The sequence below is a fragment of the Lycorma delicatula genome, chromosome 2 (assembly GCF_047948215.1).
Source record: "Lycorma delicatula isolate Av1 chromosome 2, ASM4794821v1, whole genome shotgun sequence".
Lineage (NCBI taxonomy): Eukaryota > Metazoa > Arthropoda > Insecta > Hemiptera > Fulgoridae > Lycorma > Lycorma delicatula.
Genome location: NC_134456.1, coordinates 2,275,932 through 2,298,582, shown reverse-complemented (window position 1 = coordinate 2,298,582; position 22,651 = coordinate 2,275,932). Strand labels below are relative to the sequence as shown.

Genomic DNA, 22,651 nt, shown 5'->3' with positions numbered 1-22,651 from the left:
ACACAATACATTCATTGAACTCAAAAATAGTTTTATCTATAAAAATACCATTCATACATTATTTATTTTCATTGATTTTACCTGAAATTACAATAGCAAACTGTTAAAATATTTTGTTCAATTACTTTGATTTCTTGTAATAATCAATCTACAAACATGCATGTGAAACCTTTAATTATACAAATTTATGAGTTAAATAAGATTGTCTAGTTTTTAACATTTCTTCCGATACAGATTTTTTTTTGTGTTATGACAATGTTATCTTAAATCTGTTGTAACGTTGTCATATAAATTAGTTGCTTTTCTTTAACTTGCAACGGTATTTTTCATGTTTGTCCTCAGATTTTGCATTCTTAACTTAACATACTTAATTTCATCTATAGCCAATGTCAGGCATTGCCTATAGATGAAATTTTGCACAGTTACTAAGGTCGGTCGGGTGACAATAGAATATTCCACCATTACTTTTACAAACATCCACCTGTAAGAGGATAAATTAAGGGTGCAGGTGTAAAAAATTACAAAATCTAAAAAATGGCTATGTGCTGTTTTTGGGGTCGCAGATGACAAATCCGATAGCTGTTTGACATTAAAAAAATGACAAAAACTTGGTACAGGAGTTTTTGTACTTTTGAATTTGACATTTTATCATCATCATCATATATATATATACACATACAGATGATTTTTGGCAGGCAGTATGTTGATGTTGAGACACAGCTCCTGATGATTCACTCAGCTCTGTGATAGTTCCTTATGTATGATGTTTCCTTAAGATGTGATATTTTTTTAAGTTCCATAGCCCCTGGCGAAAATTGTAATAGTTAATTAAGTAAATGAAATAAAAACTTCACTATGCAAAAACTCTACTATTTCGTTACTTTGTATAGTAACCGTTTGATTAAAAATTTGTTTGATATTTTATAAATATATTAGAAATTTCAATACATGATGTTATCTTTTGAAATCCAAATTAACCTACTAATTAAACTTATGCAGTGCATGATAATAATTCTATTAAAGTATGACAAAAGTATAAAGCAAGCTTTTAAAAATGTTTGTAATATTATTTTTATGAGATTGGTTTTGCCATATGTATGTGAAAGTATAAGATGAATTTAAGTAACTAAAGTTTTCAGCAGGTATAGAATAGAACAAATGGTACTTTCTACTAAAAAATAAATACATTTCCTAACCACAAATGTACTTATTCAACACAATAATTATAGCTAAGATGAAAAACTAGTTATACAAACTGTAGGAGTGGAGATAATAGTACATAAAACTCCCAATTAATTTTTCAAAATATCATTAATGCTATATGCATTATTGAAAGTCAATTGTTGTTTTATGATAAATTAATTACAAAGAAAAAGTTTTAATAAAATTAACTAATTAAAAATAATTCAAAGAAAACTATTGCTGGATTCAATAAAGAAAAAAGCATCATGGGAAGGATATTACAAGAGAAAAAGGGTGAAATATATGATGCAATTTAATAGTTTACTCTAAAAACAAATATCAATATGAAAACATTCTGGAAATGTACTTCCAGAAGATCTATTCAGAACTACAATTTATTAATTGGCAGATTGTGTTAATGAAACTTATTCTTTAAGTGGTTATTAAACTTAAGCTTTTTAGACAAGTATTATTAATAAAAATTTATTAATTATAATATTTATAAATTATTAATACATTTTTATTAACACCGTAAATAAAACTTCAGATTATACTACTAAAATAAAATCTTATGCAAATATATTTCCAGGTATTCAAAAAGTGAGTATTAATTATTATTTTATAATAAAAAATAATAAATAAAAATTTAATTTAATTAGAGGCATTACTTTCAAAATCTATATAGATTAATTCATTAAATACATTTAAAACTAATTTTACAATACGTTAAAATATAATCATTGTAATAAGTTAACAATAATTAAGTTTACAATAATTATTCACCTAAGGATAAGACAATAATTAATAAATTAGGCCATATCTTATCTTAAAATTTGAATGTATAAAGAGACTAGCTGATAAATTAAAAAAAGCTAATACTTAAGTTAAACTATCTTTCTTACTAAACGTATGATTTTTATGTATATACAACCATAAATATTACAAATAGATTATGCATTTTTATTAACAAATTCATATTTATAATTTTTCCATATAATTTCTAATATCTTTAAAATAATAACATTTATATAAATATAACAAAAGATTAAATTAAACAAAAAAATCTAAATTAATACAAGGCTAAACTAACACTCAAACACACACATATACACACACACCAGGCCACCACACAACCACATTACTGATATGCTATCAGTATGTAAAATAATAATTTGGAAATATGTAATTACAATGCACTCTGCAGTCACCTAAATTTGGTTTAATGAAAACATAGGTTATTCAAACAAAACAACAAAAAATTGAAAGAATAATCTAAATTAAATACTACATACAAGTGAATTCTGAAAGCAAGGCTACAGATGCTCAAATTTTCTTTTCATTAACAATATTATCTTCATTCATACGCTATATGGGAAATACAAAACAAATACATCATAAATATACACTAATTGTAAATAAGATTAGTACAGAAAATATACTACAGCATTACTATGTTTCAAAATGGTGCAGAAAGGTAGTATTTACTTTCTTGTGTCGAGTGGAATAGTTTGAGACCTGGCCAACTTAATTATACGTGGCTTGATGTTCCAGAGGTATAAAAACTTACTGGTACACTTAGTACATGAAAAAAGAATGCAAACTAGTTATAATCTCCTATCCAATCAACATAGCTGCATTAAGATAGATACCAGTAGTCTTAAAAATTGTTATATGAGTACATCACATTACTTTTTTTTGGCAACTTATTACATATTATTTTAATTTACATCGTAAGTATTGAAAATGATTAAATTCTTTAAATATTAAATAAACTTAAATTGGGAAATATAGGTTTTTTTTTAAATATTAATTAAAATTTTTTTTAAATAAAAATTTTTTTTTCCAATAAAGATTTTCTGTTTCTTAATTAATAATGTTTTTATTATTTTATTAAAATAATTATTACTATTATCTTTTCTGCTAAGATCACTATAGTTTCTATGTTGAGTAATGAAGTGGTTCCAAAACGCGACAACATGTTATAAAAGAATGAAGCTAAGAAAGGTAAATAGTACTCAACGTAGAAAAAATCTTTTATTGCTTAAAACAAACCATTATTTAAATTTTCAGTTTTATATAAAACGATTCATTCCAATTATTTTTGGAATTTGGGCGACAAAGATTGAACTAATATTGGGTACCATAAATTTACAGTAAACTCACTCCTTCAAAATTGCTCCATCTATAAAATATATATATATATTTATTTATTTAATATGTGAACATGGCCTGCTTCTCTGAGTGATAATACTTCATGATAACCTACATTTCACATTAAAAGTGCTAAAGGCTGTATTGTTTATACATTTTGCTATATCTTTGTCTGCGAAGATTGATAATGGAAATTATTTAAAACATAAACTTTTAAACTGATTTACAATAAATCTTTAAATGCAACTTTTTTAATAATTTATTCCAAAATATTTTCAGTCAAATTTTCAGCTGTCTTTAGTGTTTAGTACTGCTGTTCTCTATCTTTTTCTGTTTTTAGCCTCTGGAACCACCAGAGGGTATTACTTCAGAGGATGATATGTATGAATGTAAATGAAGTGTAGTCTTCTACAGTCTCAGATCAACCATTGCTAAGATGTGTGGTTAACTGAAACCCAACCACCAAAGAACACTGGTATCCATGATCTAGTAGTTCCCTTTACTTAGAATTCTCAACTTCAAAATCAGCTGATTTGTGATGAGTTCACCACTAGACCAACACAGTGGGGGTAATGTTTTTCTCATCCTGTTGTCATTTAATATAATTTGCTGGCTTTTTTTTTTATTTGAAAAGATGTACATTTAGAATGTTGTTAAAAAATATGCTGAATTTCAATTGTGACAGTTTATTTAGTATATAATTTTTATGTTTATAAATTTCATATTGTTAAGATTTAATTCTTTTTTATATATATAAAAATAGATTGTTGTTAACATAAATAAATTTGTATCTGAGATAGTAGGCAAATATTGACTATGCTTTTACCCACAGCTTTAGAAATATTCATTTCATTCTGTTCCAAAATGTATCTTATTTTGATCATAACAAAACATAAATTTAAACCATATTCGAAATACATATATGTCTAACTCTAACTCAAAAAAATATTGTCAGATTTATATTATTTGACCAGAATGATAACAACAGCACCATTACTGATGATGGCCACAAGAGTGTCTAATATTATGGAGTATGCTATTAAAAATATTATATTAGTTAAATTTACTTTCAAAAGTAAATAGTAATTTTTCTAAACTATCACACTACTTTGTTATATAGTTTTATGTATGTTTCCAGTTTAGAATAATTCAGTTTATATAAACCAAATAATTGATTTCTGTAATCTTATAATTTGGTATTTTGGTGCAGTTCATATAAAATTTATATTTTACATAAATTATTTAATTTATGTAAAAATAGTTATCAAAATTCTCATATCTTTTTTTGTGATAAACTATGTATCCAGTAATAGTCAAGCCATTCCATTTTAATGACTAAAACATATGTAATTAGTAGCAAACAAAAATTAACTTTGATTTTGTTTGTTGGAAAATGGAAAGAATAAAAAATTAAAGTTGGTAATGACAATGAACAACAGTTGCGTTTCAATAATTTCAGGTGGGGGACTGAGACAAAACTGAATAACCAAAAATTAAAAAATTATTTAAGTATAAAAAAAAGTAATATTTAACATTAACTTAATTTTATTTCTGTAGTTCAATCATTCGTCTATTGTTCTTAGATAATTATCCGTCCTGGAACTTATTTCAGTCCTACCACTTCATGTTTCACACAGAAAAAATTTAAAAAATATTGAATTTCAAAATCAGTAGGCAAAACAGAAAATTAAAAACAAAGGAATGGGTGGCAAAAATAAAGGGGGTTGTTACCCCCTTTATTGTTCACCTTTACTGAGTTGTAAGATTAGGACTACTGAGCAAGAAAAAGCTACTTGTAAGCCACAATAACTTATAAATAGAGTTTATGTCATAATATTAATTAAAGAGTGAGATATTATTTTTAAGTTTAGACGATAATTACCTAAAAGTTTTTTAGAAATTTATTTTCAAAATAGTAACTTATCTGATTTATCTTTTATTTACATAAATATTTATTGTATTTTTATATAATTAATAAGCACATTATAGATGTTGCACAATTTATAAATCATCGTCAATTCAAAGATACGGAATTATATGTTACACATTTTTTACTGGGAATTCAAATTAATTATCTGTAATTCTTATCAGACGTTTTGTGGATGAAAATGGAAATATTATTTAGGTCTAAAAGTGAATCCTTCACTCTCTTAAAAATAGAGAATAGCTAATAAAGTAAATAATACTTCATTCATTTATAGTAATGCTTCAAAAATTCATCATGAATGATGTGAAATTCATGGTTTTACAGGAATGAGTGAAGGAATGGTAAGGCAATGGTGTTGTGAGTTTAATGAAGGTTGTACAAATGTCTTTGATGAAAAGAAAAGTGGAAGACCTAGTGTTCAAAAAGATGATCTAATTGAACAAGTAAACAATAAAAATTTGAGAAGACTTTACCATTAGAATTCTTACAGCAGAATTTCTACATATTTCACAGAGAACAATCTACAGTTGTACCAATGAAGAAGCCTGCAGAAGAGGTTGAGAGCTAACAAACAAGAATTTATTGGAGAATTGATTTTTATTTGAGCATTCAATGACAACTTCATTGATATTTGTGGTTTGTGGTCGAAAAAACTAGACATGCAGCATATATTTCTAGTATGAGTAGGACTAGATTTTACAATCTGCTTGAAATTATAAGATTTGATGACAAAACAACAAGAGAGGAGCGAAGGGAGAATGATAAATTTACAGCATTACGTGAAGTTTTTGAAGTGGTAGATGACACGTTCCCAAGTTATTATAATTCAGGTAACAATGTTGTTATAAACAAAATGCTACATTTATTCCGTGGTAGCTGTTCTTTCAAAGTTTTCATAAAAAACAAACCAGGTAAATGTGGGATATTAATTAGAATACTGGCAGATTGTTCAGACCGATATGTGTATAATATGTAGTGTATGCTGAAAAGAAGGAAGGAGTAAACTAAGGAATTACTGAAGTTGTAAAATGGCTGCTTTTACCGATCAAATGCATAGGGTGCATTTTCACAAATGATAGGTACTTCACTTTAGTAGATCTGGTGGAGGAACGGCATAAAAACTGGAGACTGACAGTAATTGGCGCATTGCATCCAAATCATAAACATATTCTGGATGAATTAAAAGAAATTATCAATTATAAATTGAAATGACAGAGAGAAAATAGCAATTGTGTTTGCCTTTACCGAATCTTCTCCAAACAGTGCACCAGTGACATTAGTGTCATATGTATCCAGAGAAAACCAAAAAGGTTTGTGCTTCTCGTGCTATCTATCAAACATAGTGACAAGAAAATTTCAGAAAACAATAAAAGAAAGCCTGATGTAAATACAATATGACTAAAGGAAGCATAGATACAATCAACCAGATGGCAAGGGAATATTCTACAAAACGAGGCACTCGTCGTTGGCCATTGTCAGCATTCTTTACGTTACTTGACATAATGTGTATCAATGCATACACAATTTTTATTCTAAATGACCCTGAATGACAGTGCAAAAAGAAAAATCGTCAAAGATTGTTCCTCGAACTCAGCCTCAACATCATTCAACCAAATATTGAAGAGAGAGGAAAGAACAAAGCAGATCTTCAGAAACATGTGTTACATGCAATAGAGCTCACATCAGGAATAAAATTTATAACCTCAAAATAACAAGAAGAAAGAACTGCCAGCGGAAGAGGGTGCTGTCATCTTTTTTGTAACAAATGTAATACTAAAAGGGAAAAGACACACAAATTAGCGAAGACAACTATAATTTGCTCTCTCAGAAATAAATAAGTTTGTGGTAAACACAGTGAGAAAACTGTAAAATGTATAACTTGTGAACTAGAAAGTGATGAATCTGATTAACTGTTTTTTTCAATTTTTGTTTGCAATATTTATAAGCACAAAAGTTCTCTGATATTAAAGTAAGTGTTTCTTGTTAATTTTGCTTTCTTTTTATTGTTAAAAATAAGTATCAAAAGATAATATCAATGTCATCATTAAATTGGTAGGTGGACACAAAATGTCCCTCTCTTGGTGGACATGCAAATCTTTATAGAGCTGGGTGTGCCTAGGGTTAAGATTAACAAAATTTATATATGATAGAATTAAAAAAAAATTTTTCTTTCTTCTGTTTATGTCTTAAAATATTTGATGTCTTCAGCTATCTTAGTGTTATAAATATCAGTTTACATGTGTGTGTATGTGTATATATATATACACATATATACTGTCTTGACTAAAAAAAATAAAATAATAAATGTGTGGTCCCAAACTTTACTATATTTTATATTATAGGCCAAATTACTAAAAAAATTATTAAATCCTTTTCTTACAATTTAAATTCACAAAAGTTCAAAATTCATCATTAAATAAATCAATTTTGTTTTAAAAAGATAACACAAAAAATGATGAATTTCATAATATTGCTTATAATTAATTATCAGTTTAAATTATGTAATATAAAACTTGTCACAAAAGTGCAATAAAAAAAGCTATTCTTGATAAAACAGTCAAAAATCATCTTTCTTGTTTCCTGGGCTGAAAAACAACCAACGGCAATAGAAGAATATAATAAATGAAATCAACATTCCTGTATCCAGTATCCATATACCATACATTATTATGTTTTGCACAAAACTGTAAGCGACTGTACGTCAGTTGGTCACTTTAATTTTATTTACATGATTTTCCACATACATTCTACAACTACTAAACAAACATTCATCAGTTACTTTATTCATTGAACCAAACATACTACCATACATCACCAAAGCAAACCCATCAAAATGTAGGAGATTTTTAGCTTTATAAGTGATCTTCACTCTGTACATAACAGGGATTGATTATATAATTAACATCATTACTTTTAGTGAAAACAACTACATCTATATTATAATTTCTTTTAAAAATGTTTTTATTAGAAAATTAAATTTTTATTTTTAAATTAAAATCAAAATTTGATAAAATTTTTCTTAATTACTAGATAGTAAATGGAATATTTTATAAAGAATAACATATTTAATATTTATTAAATCATTACTTAACAGTAAGAAGAAAATTGAATATTGCTAATACACTGGTAAGCTTATACGTTAATGCTACAAGATACATATGTATATAATTATATTGCAAGATAAAATATTAATTTCTTTGGTCCAATACTATATTAACTTAATAATTAATTAATACAAGCACATGCAATAGACTAGTTAGGCCTTTTATGGTTAAATTAACGTTATTAAGTAATATATTATATCGGTTAAAGTTTATTAATAGGTAGTATATAAAATAGGGTACAACAATTTTGTTTCACCAAATTAAATAAATTTTCTGTATGTAGCAGGTGAATTTAATGAAAAATTAAAATATTAATAAAATAAAGATCAAGGTATAAAGAACAAAGCCAGTATGGATCTAGGTTTATAAAATAAAATATTAAAGGCAAGATTTTCTTTTTCATGATATGTGCTGTAACGAAGTTTATCACTACAGTTTTGCAGTGATATTTTTAATTGAATGTAAAATAAATGGTATACTTTTTAGTGGTTGAGCCGCTGAAACTAGCCATATTCAATCTGGACATGACCAACAACCACATTTAATTGAATTAACAGTCTGAAAATTTTGAGTATAAAATGTGGACAAACTTATTAAAGAAGATATTCATTCAGCTTAAGAGATTATTGTGTTACACTCTCTACAAGTACTTATTATGCTGGAGGAAGAATTTCACTTTGAAGATGAACTTTTCTTTTTTTTATATGTTTTCACCTGCTTCACACAAAAAAAGTTTCATGTAATCAAGTGGTTGCTGATGATAAAAGTAGAGTATATACAGAATGTACAAAAAGTAAGATTATGTTTGGATCCCAACATTTTCTAAAGGAAGGCACCTGTCAATTTATTGTTCATAATTGAATAAAAAACATAACAATCATAGATACTGAAATCTAGATTTGAAGTCCAGAAATTTCTTGATTTTAAAGTATTAGTTTTAAATTCTGGCTAACTTATTTTATCCATAAAACCATACTTTAAATAAAAATATTCTTATTTTATAAAAGAGTAAAAATTATGAGATCTGGCTTTATATCCAATAGTCACATCAGCCATTAGGCTTGCTGTCTAACTACTAAACAGAAATAGAGTTGCCTGGTTGATCATCGCAAGACATTTTACCTGATCACAATATGGTTTTATAGGTCCTGGAACGCTCACTATGAAGATAGGACCTTCCCATTCTCACAGAAATGAAGATGAGGAAGAAGGGATCAAAGATAAGGAAAATGGATGGACATGAAAAAGGGTGATCTAATCTCAGAGGAATCCCAATATAAGACTAACAACCGTTCATAGGAAAGCTCAAACAAAGCCTCAAGTGGCAGGCACCTGAGAGAGGTAATTCTGAGCAACTCAAAGATCAATTATTTTGTATTGATTTGCTTAAGACTTTGAGTATCATTAAGGGTCTTATCAAAATAAAAAAAATGTTAACCCTCAAATATTAAAAATTATAAAATATATTAATGCAATAAAATAAGAGTGATTTAGTTTTGATTCCAAGCTGTTTTTAAAAACTATATGGCTTTTATGTCATTCAAAAACAAAGGATAATATTTAGTGTATTTTTAGTTGATAAAATACATTAACGAATTTGTAATGAAATGCTTTTATGTTGCATAAATATTTTAAAATTTGTTATGTAAGCTTTTATAAAATATTAACATATTTTTTTTAAATGAAAAAGTGAATGTTAATATCATTTTTTTAAATAAAAAATCTATTATTCAAATACAAATGATGTATGGGATAAAATGAAACAATTTAAAGTTTCAATTAATTTAAAATGAAATTTATGTTTTAATCATTACATAAAAGGTATTAATGTAGTAGGCGAACTATCTCTGTAGTCAGTTCTTAGATGGCACCACTGAAACACAGTACTGAAATAAGAAAATAAATACAAAAAAAAAAAAAAAAATAATAAATGAACTAATTAAAAAATAAATTAACCTGCGCATGTTATAATTTTATGCTTATAAATATAATCTACCCTAACTTAACCTACACTCACTTTGCTCATTAATCTTGACTAGCGAGCATAGGGTAAGTTTGGTTAGATTATATTTATAGTTTTGGTATTAAGTAAAAATAATTCCATTTATTCTTAAATTAGTCCATTTATTCATTCTTTTTTATATTTATTTTCTTATTTCAATATAGCATTTCAGTGGCATCATCTAAGAACTAACTAATTACAGACGTAGATTGCTTACTACATTAACCAAATAATATGTAGGTGTTGGAAGCATACTAAATTAGCTGACATTTTTATAGTAGATTAAAATAAATGTCTAGCAATTCTAAAAAGGATATTTATAAAGGTGGTTGTCACTCAACATGTTAAACATTTATTGTAAAAAAAAAAAAGGTGGCCTCCGTGGCGCAAATGATAATGTCTTGGCCTTTCATCTGGAGGTTCCAGGTTTGAATCCCGGTCAGGCATGGCATTTTCACACACTACAAAAATTGCCATTCATCTCATCCTCTGCAGTAATACCTAACAGTGGTCCCAGAGGTTAAAAAAAGAAAAAATCTGTTGTAAAAATCTTCAATTTCTCTAGAAATCAAATAATCATTTGAAAAAATGCAAAAGATTTCTGAAGGAACAACCTTGCCCTTCCCAGAAGTACCCAACTGAACTATAAACTGTTCTGCCAGACCCCACTAGAGTTATGGTAAAATAAGTTATATAATAACAAGATTTTTTATAATATATTAGTTTATAGAAATGGAATTAAATATTTTATAGAAATGGAGCCTTAAATTATTGTGAAATAATAATTTTACATTTATTTGTAAAATAATTTTTTTTTTAAATACTTGGTTTAATCAAAGGCAAATGGAACATTCTGAGAATTTCAGTTAGAAATACCCTTTCTACAATATTCATATTGATTATAATTTCCATATAATTAATAACAACCAGATTTTATAGGTAGAAAAGCACACTTTTCCTTAGAAGACAATTTATTAAAAACCTTCAATGATAATTTAATAATAATACAGCAAATCAGTGGTCTATAAAGTAAGAAAACATTTTTTATTATCCAATTAGGATAAAAATATTATTTAATGGATAAAATAAGAGATATTTAAATTAATTTTTATTAGAAATGAAATTCTGAGATATACTTCAGTTAATATATCTATAAATTTACTTTTGTTTACATACACAAATATTTTTTTTCAGAAAAATATTAAACATCAATAATATTAGGCAATATACTATTTAATAAAACTAAATATTGTGTTAAAACCATTTTTAGAGATCCTTTTTAACCTTATTACACGAGGAAATCAAACAGAAAGTGCTTTAATACCTTAACAAGTAGTACATAACCTAATACAAACAAGATAAGGCAAAAAACAACTTTCTATAATATATGCGATTGTCTCACACAGAAAAATATCCACAACTTATAATAAAAAAAATTCCACAGTTTTTGGTATAGTTCTAACAATTACATATATTTATTCAGTGGTTGATTTATAAATATTTATATTTATATATGATTATATAGACAGGAAGCAACATTTCCAAAGAATGCAGTAGTTTAATCTCATTCTATAAAATTAGTCTGCTTGCAACAAATGTTAAACACTCCTTTTACAGTCTATATTATTTAAATAAACTGAAGGAATTTTTGTTGGTTATAAATTTTAATAAACTTATTCTGTATAATAAAACAAATAGAAACTTTGTGCTTATTTTTTAAAATTTGAGGTGCCAGAACGCATTTGTTTCGTCTTTCAGAGAAATGTCTTATCTTGGAGTCATAATTTACAGTCTAATTACACAAGTCACATGTAATTATGAATACACTACTAGTTTACTACATAAATTAATATGACCAAACCTACAAATTAATTTATTATAGATAGACCAAAAATTGCACTCTAATATTTGGAATAATTATGTTGTGTGGAAGGAAAAATGTCTTTGTCGGTTAAATTAAGATTTAGAACAACACTTATCAGCATAATATTCTAATATTTTTCATAACTATTCTTTACATCAACTGTTATCTTAAAGAAAAACTGTTTCTTAATGTCTGATTTATTCAGTTAAAAAAAATACCATTATTATTCAATATAATGTAGGGTAAAATTCAAATTTTGTTACTAGTAATTTTAAGTTGACTGAGAATTTTATAAAAAAATTACATAAAATATACTCCTTGGTATCACTGAATCTCTATTTTTGTGGCTAGCACAGTAAAACTGATATTAATAATTGAATCGTGATAAATCATATCCTTTTATTATTATTAAATGTATGGTCATTTTTGTACCTTTAATTTCTTTTTTTTCCATATTAAAAAAATATAAATGTCTGACTTTTTTTCAAATGAAAAGTGTATAAATTAGTATGATCATTTCAGAAATAATGATACTATAAAATGTTATGTAGCATTAAAAAAATTGAATTCTCCATAAACTTACACAAACACTTACCATCATTTTAAAAATTTTGTAATAAACTTGTTTAAAATACATACTATAATGAAATTTGTTGCATATGCAAAAAATTCTTTTAACATAAAAGTATATCTCTTAAAAAATACTATACTTTTATATCTGAACACTAAATTTTAAAAATTTAGTAAAATAAACTGCAAAGTTGACATATTTTAGCAATTTTTCTATCCAAATGTAAAAATGAAAATGAAAAAAGTCAGCCTCAATAAAATCAAATAAACATTAAATAAGATTTGTTCAATGATAATTATGCACATATATTAATAAATTTTGTTTCAAAATTGCAAATACATTTAGTGTAGAATATATTGTATAACTTCTTTACACGCTGCACATTAAAAATCAACTTTTTTATTTTGTTACTTTTTTGCCGATTGCTTTGCAGACACAGCAATTTTCCTCTTTTCAGCAAAGACTTGATTGTTTTTCTTGCAGAAAAGTCTGTTTTTTATTACTACGCCAAATTCCAACATACTAACAATTCACAAATAATATTAATACTGAAAAAAAGTAGGTACGGTTAAATATGATTTTATACAAAGAAAATAGTATTTCTTTTATTATTGTCATTATTTTTTTTATAACCAGTAAAATGAATGTAGCTCTTTTTAAATTACCATAATCCTGTATAAAAGAGTTTGGCATCTTTAAAACATAATGTCAACATCTGTTTATCCAAATATGGCACCCAAGGGTTAAATTAAGTTTCTCCTTTTTTGTCATTACAGTATGTTTTAAACATTTGGACATAACTTTTCAATGAATGACTAATTGTCTTCACATTTTTTATTAGTCATATGTAAAATTAACAAAGTCTCAAAACAATATCCATCGGTGTTTTACTAGAACTGTATTTGGTTGCAACCAACCAATTAAGAGAATTTTTAATAAAACTGAACTTTCCTGTTCGTATGATTTTTTTTTGTATTTTAGAATTTTCATATGAGATATTTGAGTTAATAACTCAAATATATAATATTATATAACCTCAAGAATGTAATTCATATATCAAATCTGAATCCAATTCAAATAATAAAATCTGAAAGAATAAATTTTTGCAAGCAACATAATCTTACTAACATTTAGTCATCTTACTGAAAATAGTATCCTTTACCCTTTTAGAACTGAGAGTTTTTTTAAATTTTTCTGTATTTAACTGTTATCTAATAGGAAGATTAATGGAAATAAATATATGTAATGAGAATACATACAAGTCGTGTTTCTTAAAGCAATTTATCCTTCATTTCATTGAAGACATTATAAATTTGTGTATATTTTTTAAAATGAAAGGCAGGAATATTATATATAAATTATTCTTAATAATAAAGCAAGATAACATTAATTATTAATAGTGTTTTTCTTTCAGATTAGTACCTCCTACAACTAAGTTTATTTTATATATTGCTTCTATACAATTTTTTAAAAATAAATATTCATAATATATTTTATGAAAGTTAATGATTTTTCTTTTTCTGTAACATCTAGTAGCTAAGCTAAAGAAGTTCATGATACAAATACATATATATGTTACATTTTGCAAGAATAATTATAATAAAAAACTTAATAAACCGTTAAAACAAATGACTATGTTATGTGCTGTGGCAATTGATTTCCTTAACTGAAAAACTGATATTAGGAATATTCTTTAAAACTTTTCTCAAAATTAAATATTACGAAAGGCCATTGAACTTACTTGAACCAGGAATCATTGTGGTATAAAAGAATAATTTGTGAGAAGTTAAATGATGTTTAAAATTATATATCACTTCACTTTCCAATTACTAAAACGTTTTCTTCTACAGTAACCTTTTTCAGCTAATTAATAGCTGAAAAACGGCATGAGCTATTAATAACTCACTTATTTCAATTGAGTTATTGATAGTGCTACTGTAAATGGTACTTATTTTAAAAAGGTTAAGAAACCTCTTAAGAATATAACTGAACGGTACATTCAACCTATATTATATTACTTCAGTAATATGCTATCTTTATTACGCTTTGTGTGCCACAATTCATTGTTTGTGAGTGAAGATAAGTAACACATACAACACTGCACACCAAAATAGAATCAAATTTTGTAAACCTATTTATAGAAACAGTACAATACAGAGACAGATAGATTATCCTACGATTTAAATTTGCAAATGTATAAAAATATTAAGATCTTAACTTATTTGAACAATATGAAATTAACAAATCTGAAAATAATACACAATAAACAAATTAACAAAACAGACAATGTATATTGATTTAATTACATACTTAGGAGTTTCCTAACCTTTTTTAAGATGAGAAACATACCAACAATGTGCTGCTTAATTAATTCCAAAGGACCTATTGAAGAAAAAAATCCAGTTTTTTGAAAGGAAATCATTTAATAAATAATCATTAAAAATCTTATGTTTCCTCAAGTATTCAACAATTTATATACATTTTTCGGTCATGCTGGTTTTCTATGCTGAGATTTTTATTTGATTACTATAATTAATTAAATAAGAAGAATATTATTGTACTGATGCCACATACATATATACATATATGCCCCAGTAAAAAGAAGAAATTAAATAGACTTGTTAAGTATAATACGATTAACAAGGAAGGAGTTTATTGTTGTACAAAAAGTAATTTTATGGAATTTACAACAAACAAAATACCAGCAACATAAGATATGCAATTAAACTATTTATTTTTCAGAAGTCAGTATTATATTAATATACTTATATACATATATATATATATATATATAGTATATTTATCTTAATAATAGTAAAATATTCTATGAATTAATATAAAATAAAATATAAATGAATAAATTGTGTAATAACAAGATAATACAAGTAAAAATAATTAAATAACCACTGCTTTGTGTAAAAAAATATAAGAAGAAAATATACTAATACTAAATTTTTAAGGTTATATTAAGCAGGTACTACAAAAAATAATTAACTATTAACTTTAAGATAAAAATTCTGCAGGAAAATAACATATTACATTTATAAAGAAATGTTTTTATTATTGTAAGAAATAATAAAAACTTCTAAACGCAGTTGTTCGGATTACTTCATTCCACAATTATTTTATTATTAATTTGATCAGTGAGTAATTAAAACCAGACACTAATCCTTACTTTTAAACTAGAACAAGATTTTACTACTGCCAATACCACAATCATTAAAAAAAATTCATATTTCACATTAATAAGTCAACAGTATTCACAATTCCTATCGAACTAAAATGATATATTTTAGATGAAATAAAACATATTGTATATGCATATCTACATAAATGTATTCCTAAGATATAATTCATTAATGAATAATATGTTTCAGTAATTATGTACTGAAATATATACTTATTTCTAGATTCTCTTAAACATATTAAAAATTTCAAATGTAATTACTAGGAACATTATAATGTTCAAATTGAATGTTAGTTACAAACTATAATAATTATTAATAGTTTTATAAATATTTAATTACAAATAAACAAATTATCATAATATACATAAATTTAATTGGTTTACATATCAAAAACATTATTAACATATTTACAATTTCCTTCACAATGTTACATTTATACTTCTTAAAAAATATAAATACCAAGTTGAAAGGTTGTTCATCAACCTTACATTACCTTTCAGAGCGAATAAACTTTTGAGAACCAGTAATGATGAAGAACTGTTTTCAAACATCCCTGAAACAAGTGATATTTACAATATAGATAAAACAGTAAAAAATTTATATAAAATTGTACAAACAACTTACAAATAAATAAAAATACCATCTGTTTTTGAACTGATAATTTTGTCATGCTAAGCTAAAATAATTAACAGTAGAAAATTCTAGTTTTCTGTAATGTTTCTTTATGTAAACCAGTAGTCAAATTTTTATCACCAACTGATTTTAAGTTTTAATCCTTATGTTTAATTCATAAGGAATAAACCTTACAGTATGAGCTTTTATTCATTTTTAAATAAGAGGGCGGCTGAAATGTAACGCAAACTGAAAAGTAATGGGAGAACAAGATGTCTCACACAAAGCGACAGGTGCTGTGATCTTGTAATTTTATCCCATACTACAACATTCCAAAATTCCATGAAGCCGATAACTCTACAACATGATAAAGCCACACATATCCCATTCACTTTCATACTCACCAGATTTGGCCCCTGATGATTTTCACTTCTTTCTGCAATTAAAGAGGGATATTAAAGATATTCATTTCACCATGGATGCTGAACTGAAGGATGAAGGGAGGTTGAAAATCAAGGAAAAACTATTAGCATTCTTCATTGACAAAATGAAAAAACTGATTTACCACTGGAAGAGATATATAACTGTAAATGGTGACTACTAGAAAAATAAACATAAATTTTTATAGTAAATAAAAGTTCTTTTATTCCACAATTGTTGCATTTCACTGTCTCTTTTCATTTGCAAGTTATGAGTGAATGTGCATTACATTTCAGCCATATCTCATACCCATATATGCATACGTAAATAGTTGTCATAAAAATGAAGAAGTCATTAATTACTGAATACAGTAGATTCTCTGAGATGATAGTGAATATAAACAACACAACCATACAGCAGAGCACATTGAATAAATAAGCAACTACATACTATGTATAAGAAGAAAGGTAAGCTTTATATTACAATGAAATAAAGTTAAAAACTCAGTATTTAACAATTATTTACTAAATAAATGGTAGATAAAAACTTAACAACAAAATAAACAAATACAATTTTTTAAAGGCGAGCAACAAAGATGACTATTATAAGCTGAATTTGAAAGCAAAAAAGTGTAATACTTTCCCCATTTTTAATTATATAGTGTTCCATTTAAAATGCAAACCATCTACATTAGTAGGTATAGTTAGATAAAAAGGAATTTGTAAGTTATTAATTTATTTCCAAATTTTCTAATATCTTAAATCTAGAGTAAATGGTGGAAGTGGCCGCCATCTTCATCAATACATGCTTTCACCCTTTTCATTGTCTTTCTTGCACCTATTTACAGAGTTTGTGGGTTGATATTTAAAATAGCTTGTTCGACATTGACCATCAGTTGTTCAAGTGTTTGTGGTTTGTTGCTGAAGGCTTTTTCTTTGAGATAACTCCAAATAAAAATTCTGGCCCAGTCAAATCTGTAGAAGATCTTGGTGGCCATAATTCACAACCAATAACCCAATCTCCAAAGAATTTGTTAACAAAATCAGAAGTTGAATGTACATAGTGTGATGCTGCATCGTCATGTTAGAACCAGCTGTTAAGACTCAGGGTTATTTAAACGACTTATTTAATTTTTAAATACTTTTTAAATGTTCACTTTTTTGTTGCTCCTGTTTAAATGTTGGAACTTTAATTTTCATTTAATATAGGACTTTTAAATTTAAAGATCAAGGCTTTGGTTGGATTCACTCGGCTCCTTTCGGATGCACTCAGCTCCTGACAATTCAGCAGCTCTTCATAGTTCATACAGCTCCTTTCGAATGCACTCGGCTCCTGACGATTCAGTGGCTCCATATACAGTATATAAACAAGCTCCTCAGTTCATTCTGCAGTTCTATTCAAAGAATCCTGTTCCAGTTCCTCCAAATAGTCTACTACAATCTTTTAGAAATATTTCAATCATTAATACAATAACTTATCATTACATTTATAGGTGCAATAACTTATATAAAGATTCACATGTATATGATTTTTTGATGTAAACAAATTATATTTCTTACTGAAGGCTCGTTTAGCTTGTGCTATTCGGCATTTTATATCGCTCCTGCTTCATCCATCTTTAGTAATTCTACTTCCCAAATAACAAAATTCTTCTACCTCCGTAATCTTTTCTCCTCCTATTTTCACATTCAGTGGCCCATCTTTGTTATTTCTATTACATTTCATTACTTTTGTTTTGTTCTTGTTTATTTTCATGCGATAGTTCTTGCGTAGGACTTCATCTATGCCGTTCATTGTTTCTTCTAAATCCTTTTTACTCTCGGCTAGAATTACTATATCATCAGCAAATTGTAGCATCTTTATCTTTTCACCTTGTACTGTTACTCCGAATCTAAATTGTTCTTTAACATCATTAACTGCTAGTTCCATGTAAAGATTAAAAAATAACGGAGATAGGGAACATCCTTGTCGGACTCCCTTTCTTATTACGGCTTCTTTCTTATGTTCTTCAATTGTTACTGTTGCTGTTTGGTTCCTGTACATGTTAGCAATTGTTCTTCTATCTCTGTATTTGAACCCTAATTTTTTTTAAATGCTGAAACATTTTATTTCAGTCTACGTTATCGAATGCCTTTTCTAGGTCTATAAACGCCAAGTATGTCGGTTTGTTTTTCCTTAATCTTCCTTCTACTATTAATCTGAGGGCTAAAATTGCTTCCCTTGTCCCTATACTTTTCCTGAAACCAAATTGGTCTTCTCCTAACACTTCCTCCACTCTCCTCTCAATTCTTCTGTATAGAATTCTAGTTAAGATTTTTGATGCATGACTAGTTAAAGTAATTGTTCTGTATTCTTCACATTTATCTGCCCCTGCTTTCTTTGGTATCATTACTATAACACTTTTTTTGAAGTCTGACGGAAATTCCCCTTTTTCATAAATATTACACACCAGTTTGTATAATCTATTATTCGCTTCCTCACCTGCACTGCGCAGTAATTCTACAGGTATTCCGTCTATTCCAGGAGCCTTCCTGCCATTTAAATCTTTTAATGCTCTCTTAAATTCAGATCTCAGTATTGTTTCTCCCATTTCATCCTCCTCAACTTACTCTTCTTCCTCTATAACACCATTTTCTAATTCATTTCCTCCGTATAACTCTTCAATATATTCCACCCATCTATCGACTTTACCTTTCGTATTATATATTGGTGTACCATCTTTGTTTAACACATTATTAGATTTTAATTTATGTACCCCAAAATTTTCCTTAACTTTCCTGTATGCTCCGTCTATTTTACCAATGTTCATTTCTCTTTCAACTTCTGAACACTTTTCTTTAATCCACTCTTCTTTCGCCAGTTTGCACTTCCTGTTTATAGCATTTCTTAATTGCTGATAGTTCCTTTTACTTTCTGCATCACTGTCATTCTTATATTTTCTACGTTCATCCATCAGCTGCAATATATCGTCTGAAACCTAAGGTTTTGTACCAGTTCTCTTTATTCCGCCTAAGTTTGCTTTTGCTGATTTAAGAATTTCCTTTTTAACATTCTCCCATTCTTCTTCTACATTTTCTACCTTATCTTTTTTACTCAGACTTCTTGCGATGTCCTTCTCAAAAATCTTCTTTACCTCCTCTTCCTCAAGCTTCTCTAAATTCCACCGATTCATCTGACACCTTTTCTTCAGGTTTTTAAACCCCAATATACATTTCATTATCACCAAATTATGGTCGCTATCAATGTCTGCTCCAGGGTAAGTTTTGCAGTCAACAAGTTGATTTCTGAATCTTGCTTAACCATGATATAATCTATCTGATACCTTGCAGTATCGCCTGGCTTTTTCCAAGTGTACATTCTTCTATTATGATTTTTAAATTGGGTGTTGGCAATTACTAAATTATACTTTGTGCAAAACTCTCTAAGTCGGTCCCCTCTTTCATTCCTTTTGCCCAGCCCGTATTCACCCACTATATTTCCTTCCTTGCCTTTTCCAATGCTTGCATTCCAATCTCCAACTGTTATTAAATTTTCATCTCCTTTTACGTGTTTAATTGCTTCATCAATCTCTTCGTATACACACTCTACCTCATCATCATCATGGGCGCTTGTAGGCATATAGATGTTAATAATCGTTGTCGGTTTAGGTTTTGATTTTATCCTTATTATAATGATTCTATCGCTATGTGTTTTGAAATACTCTACTCTCTTCCCTATCTTCTTGTTCATTATGAAACTTACTCCTACCTGCCTATTATTTGAAGCTGAGTTAATTACTCTAAAATCACCTGACCAAAAGTCGCCTTCCTCTTCCCACCGAACCTCATTAATTCCTACTACATCCACATTTATCCTATCCATTTCCCTTTTTAAATTTTCTAGCCTACCAACCTTTTTTAAGCTTCTAACATTCCATGCTCCGACTCGTAGAATGTTATTTTTTAATTTTCTGGTGATCCCTTCCTTAGTAGTCCCTACCCGGAGATCCGAACGGGGGACTAGTTTACCTCCGGAATACCAAGGAAGGCGTCTTCATCATTGCTATATGAAAATGTAGAGAGCCACATTTTCTTGGAAAAAAAAAGCAGCTGTAGTTTTCCATTGCTTTCAGCTGCGCAGTACTCAGAGGACTGAGTGATGTTGATGTGGCCGTTTAAGTCATTGTGACTCACGCCACTAACAACTACTGAAAGAGGTGCTGCCCTCTTTCAGGAATCATTCCTTAGTCTGGCTCTCAACAGATACCTCTCCGATATGGTTGCACCTTCGGTCCAGCTAATTTGTATTCCTGACCACTCAAGCCCCCTCACCAACGGCAAGGTCTCATGATTCATAGAGGAGGCCTGAATATGAAAAATATGAAAATAAATTAATTTATTTTAGTTTATAGGTTTGTGTTGGTTAAATACACATACTGTAAATTATGTTAACATAAATTCCAGAGTAAAAGATTGAATTGGTTTCCCCAATTTGTCAGAGATAATAATTGTTTTTTTTTTGTTATGTAGTATCCATACAACTTTGATTCATACAACATTAAAACCATATTTATATTTATGGATGGATGGATGATTCTTGATGAAAGAATTCAGATCAATTATATCACGTGTTATTTCTTACTTTTAATATTACATTTTATCTTATAAAACGTGTTCAAAAAACTTATTCAATAGCAGTTAAAAAATAACTGAAATGAATAAATTACATTTCATTGTTATCTTAATAAGTAAATTTTATACCTTAATCAACTTAGTATCAGAACTCATTAAAAGGAAAGCACCACAGGGTACTCTGTACTCAGTCAAATAAACCAAGGCTAGAGTAGGATGTTCTCTTGATAATTCCTGTACTACCAATCTTTCTACTAAAAATGGTTGTCTTAGAACTCGAACTTTGCCTTCAGATCTCCGTGTTGCTGGTTTGCAGATGAGTAACATATCGGTAAACAAGAAACAGTGTACATCAATCTGAAAAAAAAGTTAAATTTGACTTTAAGTTAAATTATAAGTTAAAAACTTATAATTAGTGAAATTTTATGGAATTGTAAGAATAAGTAATAAAAGCATATAATATAAAAGTAGTTAGTATAGTTACGCTAGTATTTACATTGATAAAATACTTTTAGGTTAATTTTTTTTTTTTACTCCTAATGCGTACATTGAAATTTGTCCAGCTTGTGAACAATAAGCAATTCCATCACCCAATTAGATGAGAATATATGTTCCGTTCCACGTCGAGCTATCTAGTGCTGCAATCTAGTGGCTGCTAGAGCTCACTGGTGAGTTAAGCTCGTACGATCATTCTACGTCAGAATCCCGCGCAGTGCGGTCATGTTTTCATTTCAGTTTAAGGGGACTCATAGTTTCTTGATAATGTTCAAGTTCAATTATGACTAAAGTGTGATACATTCTTAAGTTTAATGTAACTATTGTAATTCAATAAAAAATTTAGGGTGACAAGAAATTAAATATAACGATTCAAGAAGAACATAGTGTTGCTTCATTTCATCATCTACAATCTCATCAAAAATAAAGTCCACACTAGCTCTAAATTCTACCAATATGTATGATGTATAAATGGAGTTGTATGGGCTCAAGGCTGACTATTCCTTAGATGTGTGGTTAATCAAC

At 27.6% G+C, this 22,651-nt stretch overlaps 1 protein-coding gene across 2 annotated transcripts in view; it reads right to left on the bottom strand.

The window, feature by feature from the left end:
• Window positions 1–22,651, bottom strand: part of LOC142320414 (pleckstrin homology domain-containing family G member 5-like) — a 51,844-nt gene that overhangs the window by 3,828 nt on the left and 25,365 nt on the right. For both annotated transcript variants that reach the window (XM_075358125.1, XM_075358126.1), the window contains 2 exons: window positions 21,761–21,988; window positions 16,483–16,542 (listed from right to left, as the gene is read on the bottom strand). In XM_075358125.1, coding sequence (XP_075214240.1) covers window positions 16,486–16,542; window positions 21,761–21,988 — 285 coding nt within the window. In that variant the 3' untranslated portion in view covers window positions 16,483–16,485. The remainder of the gene's footprint in view (window positions 1–16,482; window positions 16,543–21,760; window positions 21,989–22,651) is intronic.